Here is a 21,324-nt window from a genome sequence, read left to right on the forward strand (position 1 = left end):
GACGAGTGCAAAACAACCTAATTAGTAGTTTTAAATACATAAGTTTCTGTGACTTAAAAAAACCTAAAACAAACCCCACAGTATTTTGGTTGGTTATTTTGTTTGCTAAATAAGTATGTGACGGCACAATTTACTGTTATTTTTGGACACTACTGAAATATGAAAAGAACAGAAAGCCAACTTGCTATTAATTGGAAATAACACATTTAATTTTTAGAAGGAAGGAATAATAGAAAACATACGTGATTCTTCATCTCTGGTTGTCTGATCTTTTTCAGTTTTTAAATGAATTGAGACCTCTTGTGATTTCCACTGGTAATATTAGATCTTTAAATGTCTGGCTTACACTTTAGTGTGAGCTCTGACAGCCGCCAACTTGGAAACAAATTACTTTATACCAGACCTCCGTAAATTCCTAGAAAAATTAGATTCTGTCTCACTTTTTGTTTAATGTGTGATTTTACTTAATTGCCATCACTTTTGCTGGTTACATGACATTTAGTGAAAGGGAAAAATAAAATCATATTTTAAAGTTCAGGGGTTAGAATTTCTAGGCCCTATTTTTGTGTTTAAAAGGATCAGATGGTCAGAAACATCCTTTGTTTTGTTTACACCAAGCGCAACGAATTAAAGATGGGACACGATCACTTCTTACCAAACATCCAAGGTAGACTTCTGCTGAAAATAGAGAAAGCAAGCACTTCAGATTTCCTTAGCATTGTTCTGGAATTATGGAAATTAGATTATGGGCTCTGAGCCACTAGCAACTAGTAGTTGATAGCTTGATTTTAAAATAAGGGGATGGGGAAGAGGATTTAAACCTAATCATTATATAAACAGGCCAAAAATTTCCTATCTAAGATGCATGCTGGGGCAGACCCTGCAGTTCCTCCCAACTAAGATGCCCCCTCAGGACTCAGCAACTTGAGAACAAAAACAATTATAAAAAAACCCATCTGATTAGATAAAATGATCATACATTAAAAATTTGCATGATACTCAATATGCGTTACCACACAGGAAAATAATCTTTTCAGGCAATAGTTCAAATCACCGTCAAGTCTGCCTTCATATTTTTGTTCATTTTTGTCTTGCTGTAACTCAGGAAGAAAGAAGGTAGCCAGCACATATATGCGTGAACAAAAGACACAACATAACTGATACCATCTATCAATAAGTCATCACCACTATTTGTGACTTTTTTAATTTTATAACCACTTTTTTCAAAGTAGTCCTCCAGCAAAGTTGCCACAAAGGACTGATGGATTGCAGAAGTACAGCAGTTCTGCTGGAGAATTTTGTACCACTGAGTCCTAGCTGGGCATTCTGGAGGAGCGGAGATTCACTGAAGCCATGTGTGGTTTTCCAGTAAAAGTTATAAAAACAGCAAGCCAAAAAGAAAAGCACTGATAATTTAAGCGACTCCACTTAAGTCAAACACAGCAGGCCATGCCTGCTGCTAGCTCACAGACAAGGAGTGCCCCTTTGTGAGCGCACACACATCGAATGTGTCAAACCAGAACTATTTGGTAGAACTTAGCAGGGTTAGAGGATTCAAGAGACCGGAGTTTGTTGCCTTTTACCCTCCCACACTGTCAAAGACCAGGCACCGGGCTAGGTGGATCCTTCATCTGACTTACATTTCTGTTCAGATGTTTTGCATTTGTTCTCAGCAGTTCAATTTTCCACAAGCTTTTACGTATAAGTATGTGCCCTTCTGTCACCAACAACCCTGGCATATCCAATCTCTAAATCTCATTCAGTTCAAGCTGCTGTCCCTAGTGCAATTCACACGCCTACGATATAGAAGCCCAACAACGAATCACATTTAGGAAAAAACTATACAAATATGTGGTATGTCCAAATTTTACCCTTTCAGCTTGGGGTCACTGCTTTGTGCCCTGAAATCATGTATATGCCTTTCTTAAGAAACTGCATTGAAGACAAATACCTAGTTTTCCATCCTGGAAACTGTATTACAGAATTAATGATCTCTCATTATGGGAGAGGCTTTTCTCCTTATCCACCATATCAGATGCAAATGTGCACATTTTATCACTTTTGTGTGACACTTAACATGTTCTTTAGTAACACAGTTGGCTTTCCTGTTTGATGCAGGGACATTGCTTTTGGTGGAAAACTGTTTGCCAAAGCATCTTTCTCTCTCTCTTTGTAAATTTGTGTCTCGCTTTTCTTCATTGTACACCCACGTTCAGAAGCTTCCTACCACTTCCACTGTGACCGCTTTTCCTTGTTCTCCGTCAGTCGGGCAGTTCAAACTATAAAACGTGGATTTGTTGGGTCCTGTGCGATTGCTTGAAATCAAGTGTTACATGCAAGACTGTAGTATCTCCTCAGCTTTTTCCATTAGCTACTTGAAAATGAATCTGAAGATGTTCAAATGTTGATGAAGTGTCTGAGGTCTTCAAGTATTCCTGAGGCAACAAAGCTGGTGAAGGGCCTGGAGAACAGACCTTATGAGGAGCGATTGAGGGAGCTGGGTCTGTTCAGTTTGACGAAGAGGAGGCTGAGGGGGGATCTCATCATGCTCTACAATTACTTGAAAGGACATTGGGGAGAGGTTGGTGCTGGTCTCTTCTCACAGGTATTCAGGGACAGAACCAGGGGGAATGGTTTCAAGTTGCAACAGGGCAAGTTTAGGCTGGACATTAGGAAGAAATTCTTCACAGAAAGAGTGGTCACACACTGGAACAGACTGCTTAAGGAGATGGTTGAGTCGCCATCCCTGGATGTGTTCAAGTGTCGTTTAGATGGGGTGTTGGGTGATACAGTTTAGGGGTGACCTTGTAGTGTAGGGTCAATGGTTGGACTCGATGATCCCAAGGGTCTTTTCCAACCTGAATTTTCTATGATTCTATTGCAAACCACTCTTGCAAAAACCATCTCCATCTGTATTTCTACACAGTGTCCCTTAATTATTCTGGCCAGGAGGCACAGAGCCTCGGATGTGCTAAACCTGACTCAGTAATGTCCTTTACATATTGAGATATATTTACTCCATATAAACACTAGTTTTGATAATGTATTGTTTAAATTAGTAGAACATCTTAGAAATGAACACTAAATCTTTAAAATTACAAATTATCTTTCAGCACCTTATTTCTTAAATTTTTCTTTGATACAGTGTTGTATTACTGTAGAACTGGCACAGCAAACGCTTCAAAAAAAACCCCAAACCAAACCAAAGACAATTCAATTCCCCACATCCAGAGAAGAAAGATAATTTTCTACCTATTGTTGTTTCTTGCCTGCACCATTGGTACGTCCATCAGTGACACTAATGCTAACATGGATAAACAACGGGGTTTCTAAAATTGTATTGTCTAGATCTGCCTCTGACTTTTTTCTTTCTTTTTTAACACTTGCAATGCTGGAAGACTTTGTATACATGCGATTATATTAATGGGAATGCAATATTAATAGCAAAAAATTTTAATTTTGACGTAGTTTCACTTAGGCGTAGAAGAAGAAAACACAGCCATGTGCCCAGAATTCCTTTGGGCCAATTTCAACCATTTATGTCCAATATAAATTACTGAAACACTTCTAAATTACAGTATTTCAATTAATTAGTTTTATTATCCAGGAAGTCTTCAAGTATTTAAAGGGAGAAATTAATGAAGCATATATGTAATCTTTAAAAAACATACAAAAAAACCCGTTTACAATTTTTTCTTTAATTTTTAGTTACATTACTACTTTCTTTATCAACAGAGTTATGTTTTACAGACTTCTGTGGAATTAAAACATTCAGATCACTCAGTCTCAGCAATAAACCTCTGCAAAGGTGTTGTTCTTATAAATACAATCATAATTATGACTGCGCTCTGTACCCATCTTCAGCGTTTCTATTATCTTTAAGAGATGGCATGATACAAAAGCTGCCCAAAAACCATCAATTCCTTATTTATGGAGTTTCAAGGTGTAGTTTTTCAATAACAGTATGAAAGAGGATATGCTGTGGCAGACAGAAAGAGTGATTTTTACTCTAGTTAGTTACTTCAGGACTCACCACCATAATTAAGTGACTTTGGGAGATTTTAGGTGGATAGGAATCAGAGCAGGCAGTAGTAACTTTAACACACGTCGTCAGTTAGAAGAGGTGAGACTAAAGTAAAGTCTGAGTAAAAACAAAAGTTCAATTACTTGAATTTCTGCTTTTTTCTTGCCTGAAACTCTTCAGTTTTGTTTTTAACAGATTTTATTAGCACTGACAAGGCAGGATCTATGGCTTTCTTAGCAACCTCTCCCTTCTTGGCCATCCTGTTCTCTTGCCCCTTGCTTGCCTCCTTAAGATCTTGCTCCTTTTCCTCTCTTCGGCGAGCTTTCTCTTCCAAGATCTTTTCTACTGCTTTTGTCTTCTTGAAATTTGGATCTGAAGGATCCAGATTAAATAGGGGCGAAGTAAACATGGCCTGGAATCTTGTATCGGCAACATTTACCTGAAGACAGAAAAACAGTATTTATTTTAGGCAACCTTTACCCAGCTTTTAAAGTCAATAAAATGTGAGCTGCATAAGGAGTCACAGCTCATGAGCTTGTTCCCCATTGCTGGAAGTGCCCTAGTGATGAAATCCCAATGAGTGTGAAGTAGAGAGCCAGAAGATACTCTTGGTAAAGCAGACAGGTGAATGCTCATACAAGTCCCGTACATGCCTCTGTTATCAGCAGACCAAGGAAAGGTTTGTTGTTGAGAACTGACAAGGACGAAAGCAGCAGTGGGCAGCAATCAGGAATATCGTGCCACTGGGTATTTTAAGCACTGAGTTGTCCTTGCTTTTTGAAAACAGCCTGTAATGTCCTAAAAAAGGTACATCTAGTTCTTCTCCTTCAGACAGAGTATGGGAAGAGAAGGATATGGAACCACCAAAACTGTCCTGAAAATATTAACAAAGGTTTTAGCTGAGCCTCAAGCCAAGACTACCCCATTACCTGGAAGTCATCTTCTAGTAATTCTTTCTTCTTCATTAAAAGTTTCTTTTTCCTCTTGCTCAAATTTTGTTGTTCTACAATCTTTTTATAATTAAAATGTTTTCTGGCATCATCCTCATCATCCATCATAAGCAGGGCCATTTCAGCCTGTTACAAAATAAGAAAGTCCATGTACACAATGAAATTAAGTTTTCTAAGAAAAAGGTAGAACCTTGTAAGTAAAGTCTGTATGAGACTACATCCATATAAATGAGCTGAAATAGGGTTGTCAGGGCAGTATTTTTTCATTCATAACATTCTTTCAACATTTTCAGGTGTAATATTAAATACAATAGTTTATTTCCTTTTAATTAGATATAGAATAAATGCAAATACCCACATTCAACTTCCAAGGATACTAACACTCTAATCTGAAAATTGTTCAACGTAACTTAAAAATCACGAATGGATATAATTTTCTATTGATATTTATGGAGGAAAAAAAGAATTTAATCAATTTTTTTAGTTAACTTGTTCTGAGAAAGAATGAAAAACAAATATGCAAACAATCTCATCTTCAAGGTTAAAAGTCTACAGGACAAGGTTTGAACACAGAAAGGTTTCACACAATGCTGATGTTCAAAGTAAATGCTTAGCACTGCCCAACACGCAAACATACCGGGATAACTTGAAAGCTAGAGGGACTACCAGCTGAACCACGATGGCTTCTGTGCCCTTATATTTCATAGAGCCATAGAATGGCCTAGGCTGGAAGGGACCTTAGAGATCATTTTAATCCAGCCTCCCTGCTGCCAGGGACGCCACCTCTCGACTAGATCAGGCAACACACGGGGACCGAACGGGAAACGAACCCGTGACCTTGGCGTTGTTAGCGCCACGCTCAACTCACTGAGCTAACCAGCCCCCTATTTCAATGTTACCTAACTCCGTTGAGCTGTGTTTAACCATCATCTTCCAGAAAAATACCCTCTTACAATCTTAAGACATCAAGGCATGGGCCATCTGCCATCCTTCTTGGGTACTTTTAGCTTTATTCTACTGCCATCCTACGGAATTCAGTAGTTGCACTCTCAAACACATTACAGATATTTGCAGAATTCAGGAACATCTGTAATTCTCAACATATTAAACCACTATACCTTCTGTTTTTCAACTTCATCTTCATCTTCTGAGGTACTTGCAACTGATTCTGGCTTCTTCTTTAAACCTAAGAACAAATATAGGACATGCATGCATTTACTCAAGCTTATGCATGAGAGCATAATTTACCTATGAATAGAATCTCTAAGTACATCTCCTCTTCTTATCATCAATGCTTAAATTTCAAATGTGGAAAAAGGCTGAGAAGTTAAGAAAACACAGCTAGACTTAAAGCAATAAAAATTGTCTGAGTGTCCCATTTCAGGAGGCAGCAATATTCAAATGGCATAAACAAGTGAACAAAAAGGCACAGGTAAGAAAAATGGTTTTACTGTTATTTTTCACAGAGCAGTAGAGAGAAGTATCACAAAAGTGCAGGCAAACATGTGAGACTATTCCATTCCCAGGGAGTTCTGAAGATGAATTAGTTTATATACTCGTGAATGTAACTGGAAGTGTCCTGCAGTTCTTGAATTGTTCATTTGTTCTACACAAGTGAACGATGTAGTAAACACTTCAGAATAAATAACAAATGTGCATCTCTTCTCTGCATCCAGAAAACATGTCTGCCAGCTGCGTAAGAGGAAGGGAAGTAAAGGAAATGGTTTTTAGAATTTTATGCAAGGCTAAAAGACGATATTGTGCTGTTAGCCATGCTAGCACAAAAAAAAAACCCCAAACAAAATCTTGCAAAAAAAAGACCTGAAGAGAAACATGGGAATGAAAATATGATTCTTGAGAGAGACTATTCTTCTGGCGAAGCTCTCTTACTCTCTTACAATTTACTCGTGATACACCGTGCTGATTAGACACACACAACGAGTAGTAACAGCCTAAGACATCAGTCAAACAAAACTTTTAATGAAAACAGACCCGTTTGTAAATCCTAGGAAACCAAATTACTCTCTCTGGAATGCCTGTAGACCTCGATGAAGAAGGAGCAGGAAAAGCAGAAGGTTTCCTGACCTGAACCACATACTCTGACCTTTGAGCCTGGAATTACATTCCCAGGCAATTTATTACAGTCCATTGGGGGTATTCTTAGGGAAGATATTTGGCTCCATTTTGTTAAACCTGATTTGTAGTCAGACTGAAAATACACACATGCCAGAAAAATGTCAAGTTATATCACTAAGTATACACTGGAATAGGACACATTTCTTGAAGAATATTTTTTTCTCCCTTGACTATTCTCTTGACTATTTCTAAATGGATTCCAAGCTGGAAATAGATTTCTAGAAGAAACAAACCACCACCATCAAAAAATAAACTATCCAGATGCGCAATGTCATCAGCTCAAGAACTAAACTGTTGATTTAGTAGTTCCAGAAAACGTGCAGGGAAATCAAATTTAGATATAATATTGTTACCTAACCTACACAATTTGTACTAATGCCTAGGAGGGAGAAATAAACATCTTACTTAAGTCTTAAATAGCTATGAAATATTTTGTTATTTCCCAGAATGCGATAAACTACAGAAAAGGAAACAAGGCACAGAGATACAAACTGGAGACAACTATTCTAGAAGTTAGATGAGTAAATCTCTTAGCCTTTCCACTCATCCCCCCAAAAAGGGCTCCCAAGTTGTCTTCCCTCGGCTTTCGCTACATGTAGAACCACAGAAGCAAAGACAGCTTATCTTTATGCCTCCAAGGATTTTTGTTCTGCAGATGGGGGTGAACCAGGAGCTAGTACCAAACTAAGCTCTTCTCCATGAAAATAAATAAGTAAAGCAAACTTTATTTCATACTGTGTTACTCTGCAGCTAGTAATAGCAGTGTGGGAACTACAATCACTCTTAGCAGTAAATGTGGAATCAATAGCTGCCATCGGCCAGCACAAAAAATCTCCTAGTCGCTGCTGCTGTCCCCCCTCAAGCTCTTCCCCAGCTCAAAAATTTAGTTTGCAACATTCATTTTGCACATCGACAACTTTGCAGTGCTAACAGTAAAAGCTAATCATAATGTTGAGACTTCAGAGACCGACCCCAGACCTAAAACTCTTCCCACACGACCTTTTAATTGTCTTACTCAAAAGCCTGAAAGTCAGTTTCAGAAACTTTGCAAGGACACAAAGTGAGTGAATGAGTAGCACAGCCATGACCTTTATCTTCCAAGTGAAGGTTCTACAAGTATACTCAGAGTTTGCTGTTTACGTCCTATATTCCCACAGTCATCCTGCTCCCTTCCAGCATTAAAGTCGTCCTGTTGCCTTCCAGCATTAAACAGCCATCAATTCCCACCTACGTCATAAATTAGATCATGAGAAGGCATCAAATGGTTTGGAACCTACAGGAGGTCTAATAATGTGTAAAGACATGTAGCCCCTTTTCCTCAAAGAAAGATAAAAAGAAACTATGCCTAGTTAGTCTAAAGCATACTGAAACTACTCGGTGATCTCCAAAAGGAGAACATTGCTCTCATGTTAATAAGCACTTGCACTATTCAGCCATTAATCTTCCAACAGTTTAAGCTACCAAAGTCACTTTGTCTTACATGAACTTTTCCTGAGACCCCACAGAAACAGATGCAGTAAGACTGAAGCTGATCAAGCCAAAGGAAAGTTTTACAACACTTTTAGAAACCATCTGTGCATCCACCTAAAGCAAAAGTGACAAATCATTTTTTTCTTGACAATATCAAGCTAGAATCAAGAATCAATGCAGTATCAAGGCTCATAGATATGCAGCATTTTGCATTTTAGCCCACAGTATTACTGGCCTCTGGACCCGTTGGTACCCAGGGACTACACGCATCTGAAAACTCTGAACAAAACAAGCACCATCGTGTGCTAATCTGCACACACCTGCACTCTGCACAGAGACCCTTTGGGCAGAGCAGACACTAAGAATTTGCTCTTTCTTGCCTCACCCAAAATGAAGCACCCACAGTGTAAGAATTACCACCTGCTTTAAAGTTTTCAGGAACAAAGGCAAACCTGATGAATAAACGGTGGAATAGATCTCCCATAATTTCCAGTTTTCCTTTTACTGCACCCGAATTTGTTAGGCCCTCTAACAGCTCCTTATACTCTTGCTTCCCTTCAGTTCCCTCAGCTTGTCAAAATCTAACTTACACAAGTCTCGTACACATTACATTCAGCAAGTGAATACAACGTGGGGGCAAATCCAACCCTGCAAAACCGTAACAGCACCACTGCATCCTCAGTTTCTGCACGGGTCCACCTGAGTCGGCAAACATATCCTGTCATATGCTTTTTCATCATAATCTAAGATCATCTTTTCAACAGAGAAATTGCAGTCTTTCAAGGCATTTGAAGGCTTATGAAAAATCACTATCATTCAAATTATTGCTGCCTGTATCACAAAAACATAGTTGGCAGAGCTACAGCTTGGTTCCAAGAAGATTTTCCCCAAGTGGATAAGCTAGCTGCGTTTAAAAACAACCTCAGCTATGAGACAGAGGCTGTTCTGGGTAAACTTGGTGAAAGCCAGACAAAGCTGTGCTGGGTAATCATCGTTAAAATGTCAACTGGCGTGCAGCCAAGCCTGTACTCTCCCTTTAAAACTTCTCCAGGGCTGGTCACATTCTGTCTTCCTCCTCTTTCTCAGTAGCTTATCAGCAGTCCTGCAGACGACAGCTTCACTTCCTTAAATTTTATGTCTATTTTACTATCCCCAAAGACTCCAGGCACACCAGAAGCCCATCCTCTGTATTATGGACAAGAAGGTTTAAGAATCTTCAGATACGACAGTTCTTTGCCGAGCCCCTCTGTGACACAAAGAATTTTTTATATAATGCAGGAGAAAACATTTTTTCAGACATCTCACAGAAAATGCTGAAACAAACGTTAGTATGAGAGTACCTACAAAATCTTCCTAGTAAAAACAAAAAAAAAATGGTGGAAGAAAAAGACACCTTTACAATGAGTCCTGAAATAACCTATACACAGCTCACCAGAGAAGCATGTCAGAAAACAGCACTGCACGCCACCTTAAACTGTGGTATTTTCTGTAAAACACGGATAGGATTCATCCTACTGCACTGTACTTGAAATTAAAAGGAACTCACTCTTTTAAAATGGAACTTGCGTCTCTGCTGTTAGACTCAAAAAACCCAACCAGAACATACAGGTGATATTTGTAAACCTGTTGCTAACTTTGTTTTCTTACTATATTTTTTGAGTTTGTGTCTTTTTTTCTTTTTTTAATGCACAAGAGCATATGGGCACCCTGAGGCTTTGGCTCCCAAGAGCATGGAAAGCAAGGAATTCACACTTCCTGATTATCTTTACCTTCAAAGTCTAACCAGTAAAATCATACTCAAAATAAATTTGCTGTTACCACAGCTACAGCTAACTTCAACATCACACTAAAAAGCCTGTAAAAAAGTATCCTAAAAACCTAAACTGGACAAGTTGTTTCCTAAAATATTACATTTCACTATTTGGGTTTCTAGGCAGGCAGAGTACACTAATAAAAACGTGCATCAGACCAAAAGCAAAGAAAAATTATTTCTTCTGAAAGAAAACTTTGTTCATGATGCAAAAGCATTTGACATTTACGTAATTGATGCAAACTCTAGATAGACCTGTACATATCTGCCTCCTCCTATGTAAAAGGCAGGGAACTTCCTCACTCTGGAATATTTAGGGGAGCAGATGGTCAGCTTGTTTCTAACTGCCATGCCCAGAAATTGTCTAAATCATGGTCTCTGATGAAAGTTAAGAGAACAATACCCTTCCACAATATCACAATAAGCATCATTTTACAAGAACAGCACTCGCAATTTTAGACAAATGACACGTACTTTACTTCATTCTGGACATGCCACCTCTGCATTTACTCTTGCTTGGCTTTGTTTCTAAAGGTCATTATTTAAAGAATGGGCAGATTTATTCCAGAAGTCATCTGTCTTCACCCACCTGTTTTCTCAAATTCTTCGGCAAAATATGGGTCGTTGAGATCAACATCGGATGGAAGTTCGTCTTCACTCTGTTCTCTCTCAGCAGTAGCCTGTCACAAAGAATAAACATTACTTCTATCAACACACAAACTACTAAAGTTTCACTAGAATTAGATGCTCATTCTGTTAGCAAAAATGGAGATGAATATCATAAAACTGGAATAGAATAAGAATTGCTAGTAAAGACAAACCAACAATTTAAAATCTGTTTATTGAAAGCTTTTTGTGTACCTGAGGAAGGGCTATTTAGGTGTTCCAAGAATCTTTATTAGATGTACCCACAAACTGCGATGCATTAGCTAACCACACCAACAGATTACATTCCACAAAAACTCTACTTGGGGAAAAACTTGAGCAATGAGCTTCATTTTGTACTCTGAAATTTAAATACGATGGACTTAGGATTTAAAAGAACAAATTTTGTCACTAGAAGCACTGTGCCATACACCTTGTCCTTTTGACTTAATTTACCAGACTGAAAAAAAATATTATGTTAGCAAAAGTTGCCCTACTACCTAACGGTACTACTTTACTCAGCGCACTCATTTTCTTTGAAGTTTGAGAAGTTACTCATCAAATGCCAGTTAAAACTGGAATGCACAGCAGAACTCAAATTGTAGATTACCCTTAGAAACAATGCTCTGCAATACGAATTATATTCAGAGTAATTTAAGAATGCAGGGAAGCTAGATTCTGTATGTCAAATGCTTTTTTTTACTTAGCATATGCACAAACATCTCATTTCTCTGCCTATTTCCAAACATTACCACCACAGGAGTCAGTTACTTCACAGTTAGTTTCTGCGTGCAGAAAGAGGAAGGAACAGCAATTTTCACAATATTAGACGACTATTTTGTTATTCACAAAGACAACTATTTATCAAATTTGCTCTTGCAATTTGAAATTTAAAAGTTCTTTGTGGGTATTAATTCTTTGCCATTGCAGCTTTGGGAAACAAGTCTGTATTATCTCAGGCCAAATATTTCCAAAACTACATTTATCATTATCATAACAACTTTGAACTGATACGCGTGCAGTAGCAAAAAAATGTAAATTAAAACCCAACTGTTACTATGACCCATCTTTAAAGCAACACAATTATATAAACAAAACTTTGTGTAAGCATACGTATGATGAGTAGTATCCGGAATATTCTTTTGTTCTGGAAGTTTGATGGGGCACTCCTGGTCTTTCCATATGAGTGCCCACTGAACATCCTAATCTTAAAATACTACTGGCAGCTATGTAACTTCTGATTTATTTTGTCCAAAACAAACAACAACAACAACTTAAGAAAACAAACAACTCTCCCCCCAGTGGCCAATGGAACGAAACACTACCTTTCTCTTTTTTTTAAGAATTCTTTTTTCCTTCCTTTTCTCTAGATATTTTTGCCATGGAGTAAGGTTATCCTTTCCTTCTAACCTGTTTTTGACCATTTCTTCAGCAGTCTCCTTGAGGCCTATAACAAAAAATAGTAAAAGAAATGAGATGAATCTGAATATTTTTTTTAAATCAACTTTTTTCCTTTGTTAAAGAACAACCCAGTCTTTCTTTGACAAGTCTGTGAAAACAACATAAATACAAAGCATTTTAAGAAGTAAGACCATTTTACAGGATGTTTTTCCAAATAAGACATTCCTTCAGTAATAAATTGTACAGGAATCGGAAGAAGAGCTCACGTATGTGGTATCTAATTCCCAACACACTTGCTATTCCTCTGAAAGGTCTCCTCTCCAGATATTAGACTGTGCAGCCTGGAGATGCCACTGCTGAAGAATGAAAGTAACACAGTAAAAATAACAACAGACATATACAGAGCCCTTATATTTAATATAATTAGTGAAGATTCACAAAATCACTTTGAATACAGTCCAGCCATTCCCATTTTTTGTGCAGGCAAGTGCAAAAGAGGCAGTATCAGACTATATGGTCATCTCACAGCTGTCCTGAACCCTCTGTAGCTGATGCTTTCCATTTGACACAGACATCTGGTTGTTGCTGTATCAGTGTGCCTCACTCGCGTGATAAAATTGCTGTACGTAGCATCTCCAGTGCTGAAACTTTGCCTCTGAGATAATACTGTGACAATTCTGCAGCATCTCTAATGACCAGTGTATCTTTCACCCATCATTGCAAAAGAGAATAGTACGCTATTATTTGAATAAGTTTAAGGTAAAAATAAAACTGCAGCTAGAAAGCAAAGAAAAACATAAATAAAATATCCAAATAATTTCTTGCACTTATAATGTCATAACATGACATAACATTAAGTTAAACTAGACAAGTAATCTTCAAGTTATCTAGCCTTTCAAAGCTGCTTGAGACCAGACTGCTTTTACAACAGCAAACTACATAAAATTTAAAAAAGCAGCACATATCTGGGATGACAGTAAACTTAGATTCAGATTCGGTGCTTAAGGTAATTTTGGGGTTTTTTTTAGGAAAAAGCATTTGTTAACAAAAAGCAGAGATTAAGGCCACAGACTGCCTGAAACATAACAGCTTCTCAAAGAAACTGATTTCAGATGCAGCTTATACACTTCTATCTCCTTCCTCACAAAGATGGACACTTTTAAAAACAGAATTTCATTAAGTAAAGAGATAACTGACTCGCCTTGCAACACACTGGAGCAGAAATCAGTGGCAGAAAGACAGAATTCACTTCCCTGGCAAGAATTAACAGCCCGAACTCCTGCCTGCAATTCCTTGTTTTATTCACTACACACTATTTTTTTTAACTGCTTTAACAAATGAATCAGGTATCCTCTAGTTAACATCCTCTTTTACAACGTAACCGGTAGCGTTCCCCTCCAAAGTCTGATATTTGTCATCTCTTCCTCAATTCTACTTGTCCCAGTCCAGCCCTCACCTAACCAAATCCTACTCTCCTGCCCCTCATACCAGTTTTATTGCTCAGAAATCATACTTGGATTCTCTCCAGACGTCCTAGACCAGATCCCATCCTTTCTCCCAAACTCCTCGGCTTCTCAGCTGGCCAGTTCCTGCTCCTCATCATTCCTTCCAGCTCTCCTCAGTCACAAGGAACTGAAAACAGAGGTCGTAATGGAAAAAATGCGCAGCTTCCACGGATAGTTCTCCCCGACCTCAGAAAAGCAGGCAGAACGTTTTTCTGAAAAACTGTGAACACCAATTCCTGTTCTTGTGCTTGATGACACTCCAAAAATAATTCAAAGGTTGGAGAGCTGGTTACAACATGTCTGAAACACAAAGTGTGTGTGGATAATATCTAAAATCATATTAAACCATGCCTTATAGGAGAAAAGAATGGAGTAACAAAAAAATAAAAAATAAAATGACCTTCTACTAACCTGGAAGAAAGAATTAACAGTAAGTGGGGCAAAGGGTTACAGCCACAAAAACTGGGTAATAAACCAGCAAACAAATACAGAGCCACAATAAAGGAAAGACATTGTATAGGTTCACTAAAAACATACTAGTAAGAAACTCTCCCTTGAAACAAGAACAAATATGTAGCTATTTCTGTTTGTACACTTCTTCATCTCCAAAGTCACTGAAAGCAGAGTCATCAGCTTGCCAGAAATCAAACTGTTGTTACTTTGGACATTATTGTGCAATAATTTTGTGGAAAAAAATTACCAATCAGGTAGCAACCCTGCAGATTCTCTCAGCAGGCGGTAAATATTGGGCTAAAAAACGTCACATCTCCAGAGATCCAAATCTCTCCAAAGAGAGATCCAACATCTCAAAGGAGGTTACAAGATTTCTGATTTATTTGCCTGGAAAATGGAATCATTTGATCCATCTGGCACAGAAAGACTTGGAGGAAAATACAGTCCTTTCTTGTGGTATTTGGCAGTCTCATGAAAGGCATTAGAGTTTCTCCACAGATTAGAATGGCTTAGAAACTACTGTCCAGACCACTTCCCGAGAATAAGAGTGTATTTAAGTGGTCAAAAGGCTTTTGATTGCAGAAGGGGAAAGGAATTGCCTACTTTAGGTAGAATTATTAACTGGCCATAGAAACGGGTCATTTATACCTTTATCAATACTTTTGGGGTTTTTTGGAGTAAGTAAATCACCCTATTTTTATTTAATATTTGCAAATAAGATCCGAGAAACAAGGGAAAAAGATCATCTACATTAGTATACAACTAAATCATACCCAAGCTAAAGGATTAAAAATATGATAAATACTACAAAAAACCTAAGCGTATTGGCTCTTACGCTGGTGGGAGAATGAAGGAGAGTGGTGAGGCCAGAATTTTTACTTCTTGAAACACTTAGTTTTGAAAACTTTTGCAAGTTTTACAGCATGCATCCCTCACAGTTATTAGAAGCTAAGAAGATACTTCTCTGAGATACTTCTTCTGAGAAAATCTAAATGAGCAAGTTCATCTGGCATGTCATGCCCTACCAGAAAAAAGAAACACCTTGTTGCAGGTAGGTAAAAGGAATGGCAGATAGAATCATTCCAATAAGAATTTGTCACCCCCTAAAAATAAGGCATCGTCAAGTCCCATTTTCCTAACGTAACTGCCTGAGAAAAACCCACCAGACGTAGCAGCTAAGATGTCAAGCGCGAAGACGTACAGTGCCGAGCCCACGCACTGCACAACTCACGCTGCTTCGTGCTGCAAGAGGCAAAACTGCTTCAGTGGGAGGACCCGCTAAGTAACAGATTGAGATATATATTCCACAGGAACATTTTTGTGCTCCGTATGATCTGTAACAACACACAGTTGGGGTTTACTATGCACTTTGCAGCCTGCTCTTCTACTTCGGATGAAAACAAACTTTAAATTTTCCTTTAAGCCTAGCTAAATATTTACATCTCATTCTTCCCAAAGGAAGAAGTTTTAAGTACAATAAAAAAAGAACCAAAAAGTTCTGTAGGAAAACCTGGCTGAGTACCATGAAGAAATGCAGTTGTGGTCTTCTCCCTCTGCACGTTCTAAAGGGAGCTCTGGGAGCTGGATAAGGTTGCATAGTAATTGTTGCTCAAATCAGATCTGATTAACAAAACAGATGGATGCTTAAATATAACACTGATTTTGTGCCTAAAAGAAACAGACTAAAGAGAGCTGGAGCTACATCTAATTTATTTTTGCTGGCACTGTGTTTTATTTAAAACTATTATGAGTCAAGAATAACTGAATCATTCACAAAGTATGCTTTCTATAACCATGTGTAAATATTTGTGCCAAAACTCGATTTTTAAAATTAATTCAAATCTCTGCCTGTGAATTGAAAAGCTTCCTAGATTTAACTGTTGTAGCCCTCTGCATATTAAACATTTGGGCGGGAAAGAGATTTTGCAGTAAGTCAAGCAGATTAAGGCAGATCTTGACAGTAAAAATATTTCAACACACATAAACTAGTTCTAAAAAAATTAAGCAGTCTTAAGAGATTATAACAAAAACTATTTTTGATTTCCCAGAATGTTCCAACTGAACATAATGAAATAGTTTGGGAATTTAAACAAGCACATTTGTTCAAGAAAAAACCAACATGGTAACTGATGTACTTCTCTCCCGTAAGAAAGCACAGCCTCAACCGTGTATATATTGCCAGAGCTATAAACTACTGTGCAGCATGTGCTGACTATGCTCGATCGTAAATAAAAGATTAAAAAAACAACCAAAAAACCCCAATAAAACAACCTCCCTTCCAGGTGTGCAGGATCTCTTCTCCAAATGATGCCTGAAATCAGTAATGGCTATAGTGTTCCCATGCATTAGACTCAAAGGCAAAGTTAAAATGCTCGTCTTTACTTTTAGGACTTTTGTTTTGGAGAAAACCACATTGCAGGGGCCGACAGCTAGTAGGGGCACTGAGCAAACTCACCAAGGTGAACAGTCTTACCTAGCAAAGGCAAGCAGAATCACCTATAATTGCCAGAACCTCTGCCTAGTGACGACACTCTTCTTCAGGCTAAGAAATGGGGAAGCACTAACACGCACTGCACAATCACAGTGGGTATACCGACTGCAAATGTTACAAACCACCAGGGGAAACGTCACTGCCCACACATGCACATTCAAGCCATCATCAGAGGAACAAATGAGACCCAGTGCACAGACATCCAACTGCCTCTAGATAGTCATATTTATTAGGATAAGGCTTTTGTCCGTTGGTTGGTTGGTTTCTGTTTTGTTTTGTTTTTTTTTTCCCCCTGTGACTCCCTCAAGAGAGATTAGAACACAGCAAAAGTCCCAGGAACCCCGCAAGAAGGTGCAGTAAGGAAGGGGATGGACTAGACATAAAATAGAATAAATCCAATTTTCTAAAGTCAAGTTCTGTTGCAAAGAAACAGAGAGTCGGTATATTAGGGAACTGGATTCCACTTCTACCACAGTTCCTAAATGTTAACAATATTTCCTTACAACATGCAAGGCAGTTTTAAGAGGCAGAGCCTTTCAGAAAACTTCTTGCTCTCCTTGTGCAAAAGATACTAAAGAGACTTTCCTTTAGTCTCTCTTAAATCAATTTTTTACCTCCTCCAATGAATGGTTTGCTCTAGATTTCTAACTACATCACCACATTACACTGCTTAGAGTTTTTTAATTTACAGAACATAACGCGTCAGATTTGCAAGATTCTTTGGAACACAGATTGTATAACAAACCAAAAAACCCTCCAAATGTGTTTTCCAAACCAACACCAAAAAATGTTGCTTTTCTGAATGTTTAAACAGTGCCTGGCCTGTATAAATATAGAACACGTTCCTAGCAGCAATTGTTTTGACTGTGGTTCCCACCTTTAGTCTGAAAGGTGACAACAACAAATCTTGGTAAAAAACGAGTAATAGCTACCTATGCACGAAAAGTCATTTGCATTGATTGCTCAGTGACACCCTGAATTAAAGCTACTAAGCGAACAGCAAGAATGCAAATACTGACACACTGTGGACAGATAAAGTAAAACATGGGGATTCAGCTGTGTCAGCAAGCACTTGTCCTATCATGCATGATACATGTTTTCTCTAAAAAGTTTTAGGTGAAATAATGCCAGAAATAATTGGAATTATTTAAGCACGACTGGAAACACGCAACTGTTTTTAATGCCACTGTACACTTTCAAATAAAAATTTTATCAAGAAATAGGAATAAAACTATTCCCTTCAGTTCAATCAATTTCGGTGAATCAGTACAGACCAGAACAAGATTTAAAATGTGAGCACTTATATTCAACTCATATTACCCGAGTAAATTCAGAAGAGTATTAATGTAAATCATATAACCAGATACACATTCCTAGCTGGAACTAACACAACTATGGTGAAGAGGTGAGATTCTAGTTTGTCTCCGGTCTCAGTGTTTACAGTAACACACCAGGCTGCGTCCTTATATAGCCTGCAGTCCTAAACCCACTGAGCCAGTACAGCACCTTGCTTCACCCCGAAAACGCCATGTCACACTTCCCTAGTCTTTGGACTGCATAATTTAACCCTCTGAGCAATCACCAAACACTTCCATTTCCCCATCTAACTCACCGAGTGGAAAAGATCCAGACTTTTTCCTCTTTTCCAGAGTAGTTCTGTCATTTTAGTGAACGAAATTAAGCTTGCAAAGAGATCGAACAAGTGCCAGGGGTGGTACAGGCAGTCAGAATAAGCTCTGGGCCAGGATTATGGAGAAGAGGCCACATCAAAACCTCTCCCTTTGTGGATGTAGTAAGTTGTTAAACTGGCTCATCACATCTCAAGGAAAGCACACACCCATAAACAAAATACAAAAATCAGTCTGAATGTCTTTTCATTATAAAGGGAAAAAAACCCCTAGACGTCGGTTTTCAGATCTCAGGAGGAGTTCTGCTGGGATGCTATGTGGTGAAGTTATGTTTTTCAGATAAAGATCTGGATATCACTATCCCCCAACTATTTCTTCTGGTAGCTTGCTTTCCCACAGAGCAGTCTCACTGGAAGGTCTAACTTCTCTGTTCCCCCAAATCTTGAGCATTATACAAGCAAGATTTTCAAACTATTCTCTAATTTTATGCTGTTTCCAAATCATACTGGTTTTCATTTTTAAAAGCGTAGGTATATTTTATGACTCTACAGCAAAAACATGAATCCTATTCAAGAGAATCTATAAAGTGACAAATGAGAAAGAAAGCATGAGAAAATTGGCCAAAAAAAAAAAAAAAGCTACAAAGAGAAGTTTACAGCTGAGGAACCAAGGTCAGTCACATTATTTGTTCTATTTCCCTCATTACAATCCATGTGTATTTCAATTTATGGAAAAAAAAATTCAGTTTCTACTAGTGTAAACCCAACACCTCACATTTTATCCCTATCAGCAGGCCAATACTACATATCCTCCAAGATAGTAAAAGAAAAAAATAAAGCTTACCTGGAACCCATTTAACCTCCATTCCTATATCCTTTTCTTCCTGTTTCTTCTCTTTTTCTTGAATACTTTGCAGAAGTTCTCTGTACTTGGCAATCTGCTCTTCATCATCTTTCTGGCTTTTCTTGGGTTGGTCGTCTTCCATTTCATGAGCTACATCATCATCTAGAAAGAGAGAATAAAGCTATCACAGACAGCCTCAACAAAGTAATGAATTGAAGTCAGAATTTAGGAAACACACCTAATGCACATACATCATTTCTGAAAAAAATATCTTAAAGTATTTTCATCTCTTATTCCCCCAATGAGTAACCAGCTTTAGAATTCCCCTACTTAGATGAAATGTAGTATCTATGCTATAGTCAAAAGAAAATTTGCCCAGCAAAGAAAATCACTGATCAGACACAGCATTCTTCACTGCATTTGAAAATGATTAATTTCAGAGTCCACTACAGCAGAGTACCTAAATCTCAAAATAGCTGTGCAAAGCATTTTGAAAACAGAATGCTGCATTTTAACAAAAAAAAAAATTAACAAGATTTTGTAGCAGAGATAATTCAATGCCTTAATCTTCACTGACTTGGTAAATTAACAAATGAAGCAAGATGGAAAGAGGGTTTTTTTCTTACTTGTTTTAGAAAAATGCAATTACAGAGTGACTTACAATAAGCTTTTAAACAAACATTTCAGAGAGAATAGGCTTTTTAAGGCTTTAAAAATGCTGCAGCTCCACTAACTGCAGAAAACTACATTTGAGACAGGCTTGCTTTCTTTTTCTCTGGTTTAGCTGTGAAGTTGTGTTTCCTACAGTCCCGAGTGGCCTGGACAGCACGACTGGTGTCTAGAAAAGGCAGTCGGCAGTTCCGAGTTCACACAGCGTGACCTCTGGTCTTTGGCTGTAACTGAGGTGTGACACTGCTCTCTTCTACATCCCATCACTGCAAGAAGGTCATTGCTGGCTGGGAGCAGAAATCTTTACTGTTCATAGAATCATATAGGTTGGAAAAGATCTTTAAGATAAGAGTCCAACTGTTAACCTGGCAATGCCAGGTCCACCACCAAACCACGTCTATGAGCACCCCCTCTACGCGTCTTTTAAACACCGCTAGGGACGGCAATTCCACCGGTTCCCTGAGCCGTTCCAGTGATTACCAACCCTTCCAGTGAAGACATTTTTTCCTAATATCCAGTCTAAACCTCCCGCGGCACAACTTGAGGCCATTCCTTCTTGTCCTATTGCTCGTTACGTGGGAGAAGACTGACCCCAACCTCGCTAAAACCACCTTTCGGGTTGCTGTAGAGAGCGATAAGGTCTCCCCTCAGCCTCCTTTTCTCCAGTCTGAAAAACACCAGTTCCCTCAGCTGCTCCTCATAAGACTTGTTCACTAGACCTTTCACCAGCTTCACTGCCCTTCTTTGAACACGCTCCAGTTCCAGTTGGGCTTTGGTCCTTCTAATTTTCTCCCTGCATAACCTCACAACATCCTTGTAGTCTTCCTGAGTTGCCTGCCCCTTCTTCCAAAGGTCATAAATTCTACTTTTTTTCACTAAGTCTCAGCCAAATCTCTCCGGTTCAGCCAGGCCGGTCTTCTTCCCCGCCGGCTCTTCTTTTGGCACATGGGGACAGTTAACTGCAGCTGCTTTTCCACTTTCTTCCCCAGAAGCTGAGATCTAAGAGGAAAGCATCTGCTCACACAGAAAGCAAACGGCATTCTGTTTTGAAGATCGAGAAGAAAATAAGCAATTTTGTTGTTTCTTCTCTCTGGTGGTCATGTGAAATGAGAAGTAAAACTATACTGGACGGGAACTAAAGAAATCCTTAAGCTAAGAAAGACTCCCTTGAAACTGGCTAAATGAAGGGGCTATCGATTTCTATTCATTACCGGTTTTGCTAGGAGAAATTTAAGTGGCAACGCACATTCTCATGCTTTCTCATTTAGATACCAGACACATTTCTTTTGTCCAAACTAA

The 21,324-nt window shown here is 38.4% G+C and overlaps 1 protein-coding gene across 1 annotated transcript in view; it reads right to left on the minus strand.

Annotated features, from left to right (window-relative positions):
- Positions 1–4,001: 4,001 nt before the first annotated feature.
- ESF1 (ESF1, nucleolar pre-rRNA processing protein, homolog (S. cerevisiae)) overlaps positions 4,002–21,324 on the minus strand; it is a 30,437-nt gene continuing 13,114 nt past the window's right edge. The window contains exons 8-13 of the mRNA XM_009870461.1: positions 19,357–19,518; positions 12,361–12,482; positions 10,980–11,070; positions 6,093–6,160; positions 4,954–5,100; positions 4,002–4,463 (exon numbers count right to left, since the gene is read on the minus strand). Coding sequence (XP_009868763.1) covers positions 4,164–4,463; positions 4,954–5,100; positions 6,093–6,160; positions 10,980–11,070; positions 12,361–12,482; positions 19,357–19,518 — 890 coding nt within the window. The 3' untranslated portion in view covers positions 4,002–4,163. The remainder of the gene's footprint in view (positions 4,464–4,953; positions 5,101–6,092; positions 6,161–10,979; positions 11,071–12,360; positions 12,483–19,356; positions 19,519–21,324) is intronic.

Source organism: Apaloderma vittatum, unplaced genomic scaffold, assembly GCF_000703405.1.
Source record: "Apaloderma vittatum isolate BGI_N311 unplaced genomic scaffold, ASM70340v1 scaffold16755, whole genome shotgun sequence".
Taxonomy (NCBI): domain Eukaryota; kingdom Metazoa; phylum Chordata; class Aves; order Trogoniformes; family Trogonidae; genus Apaloderma; species Apaloderma vittatum.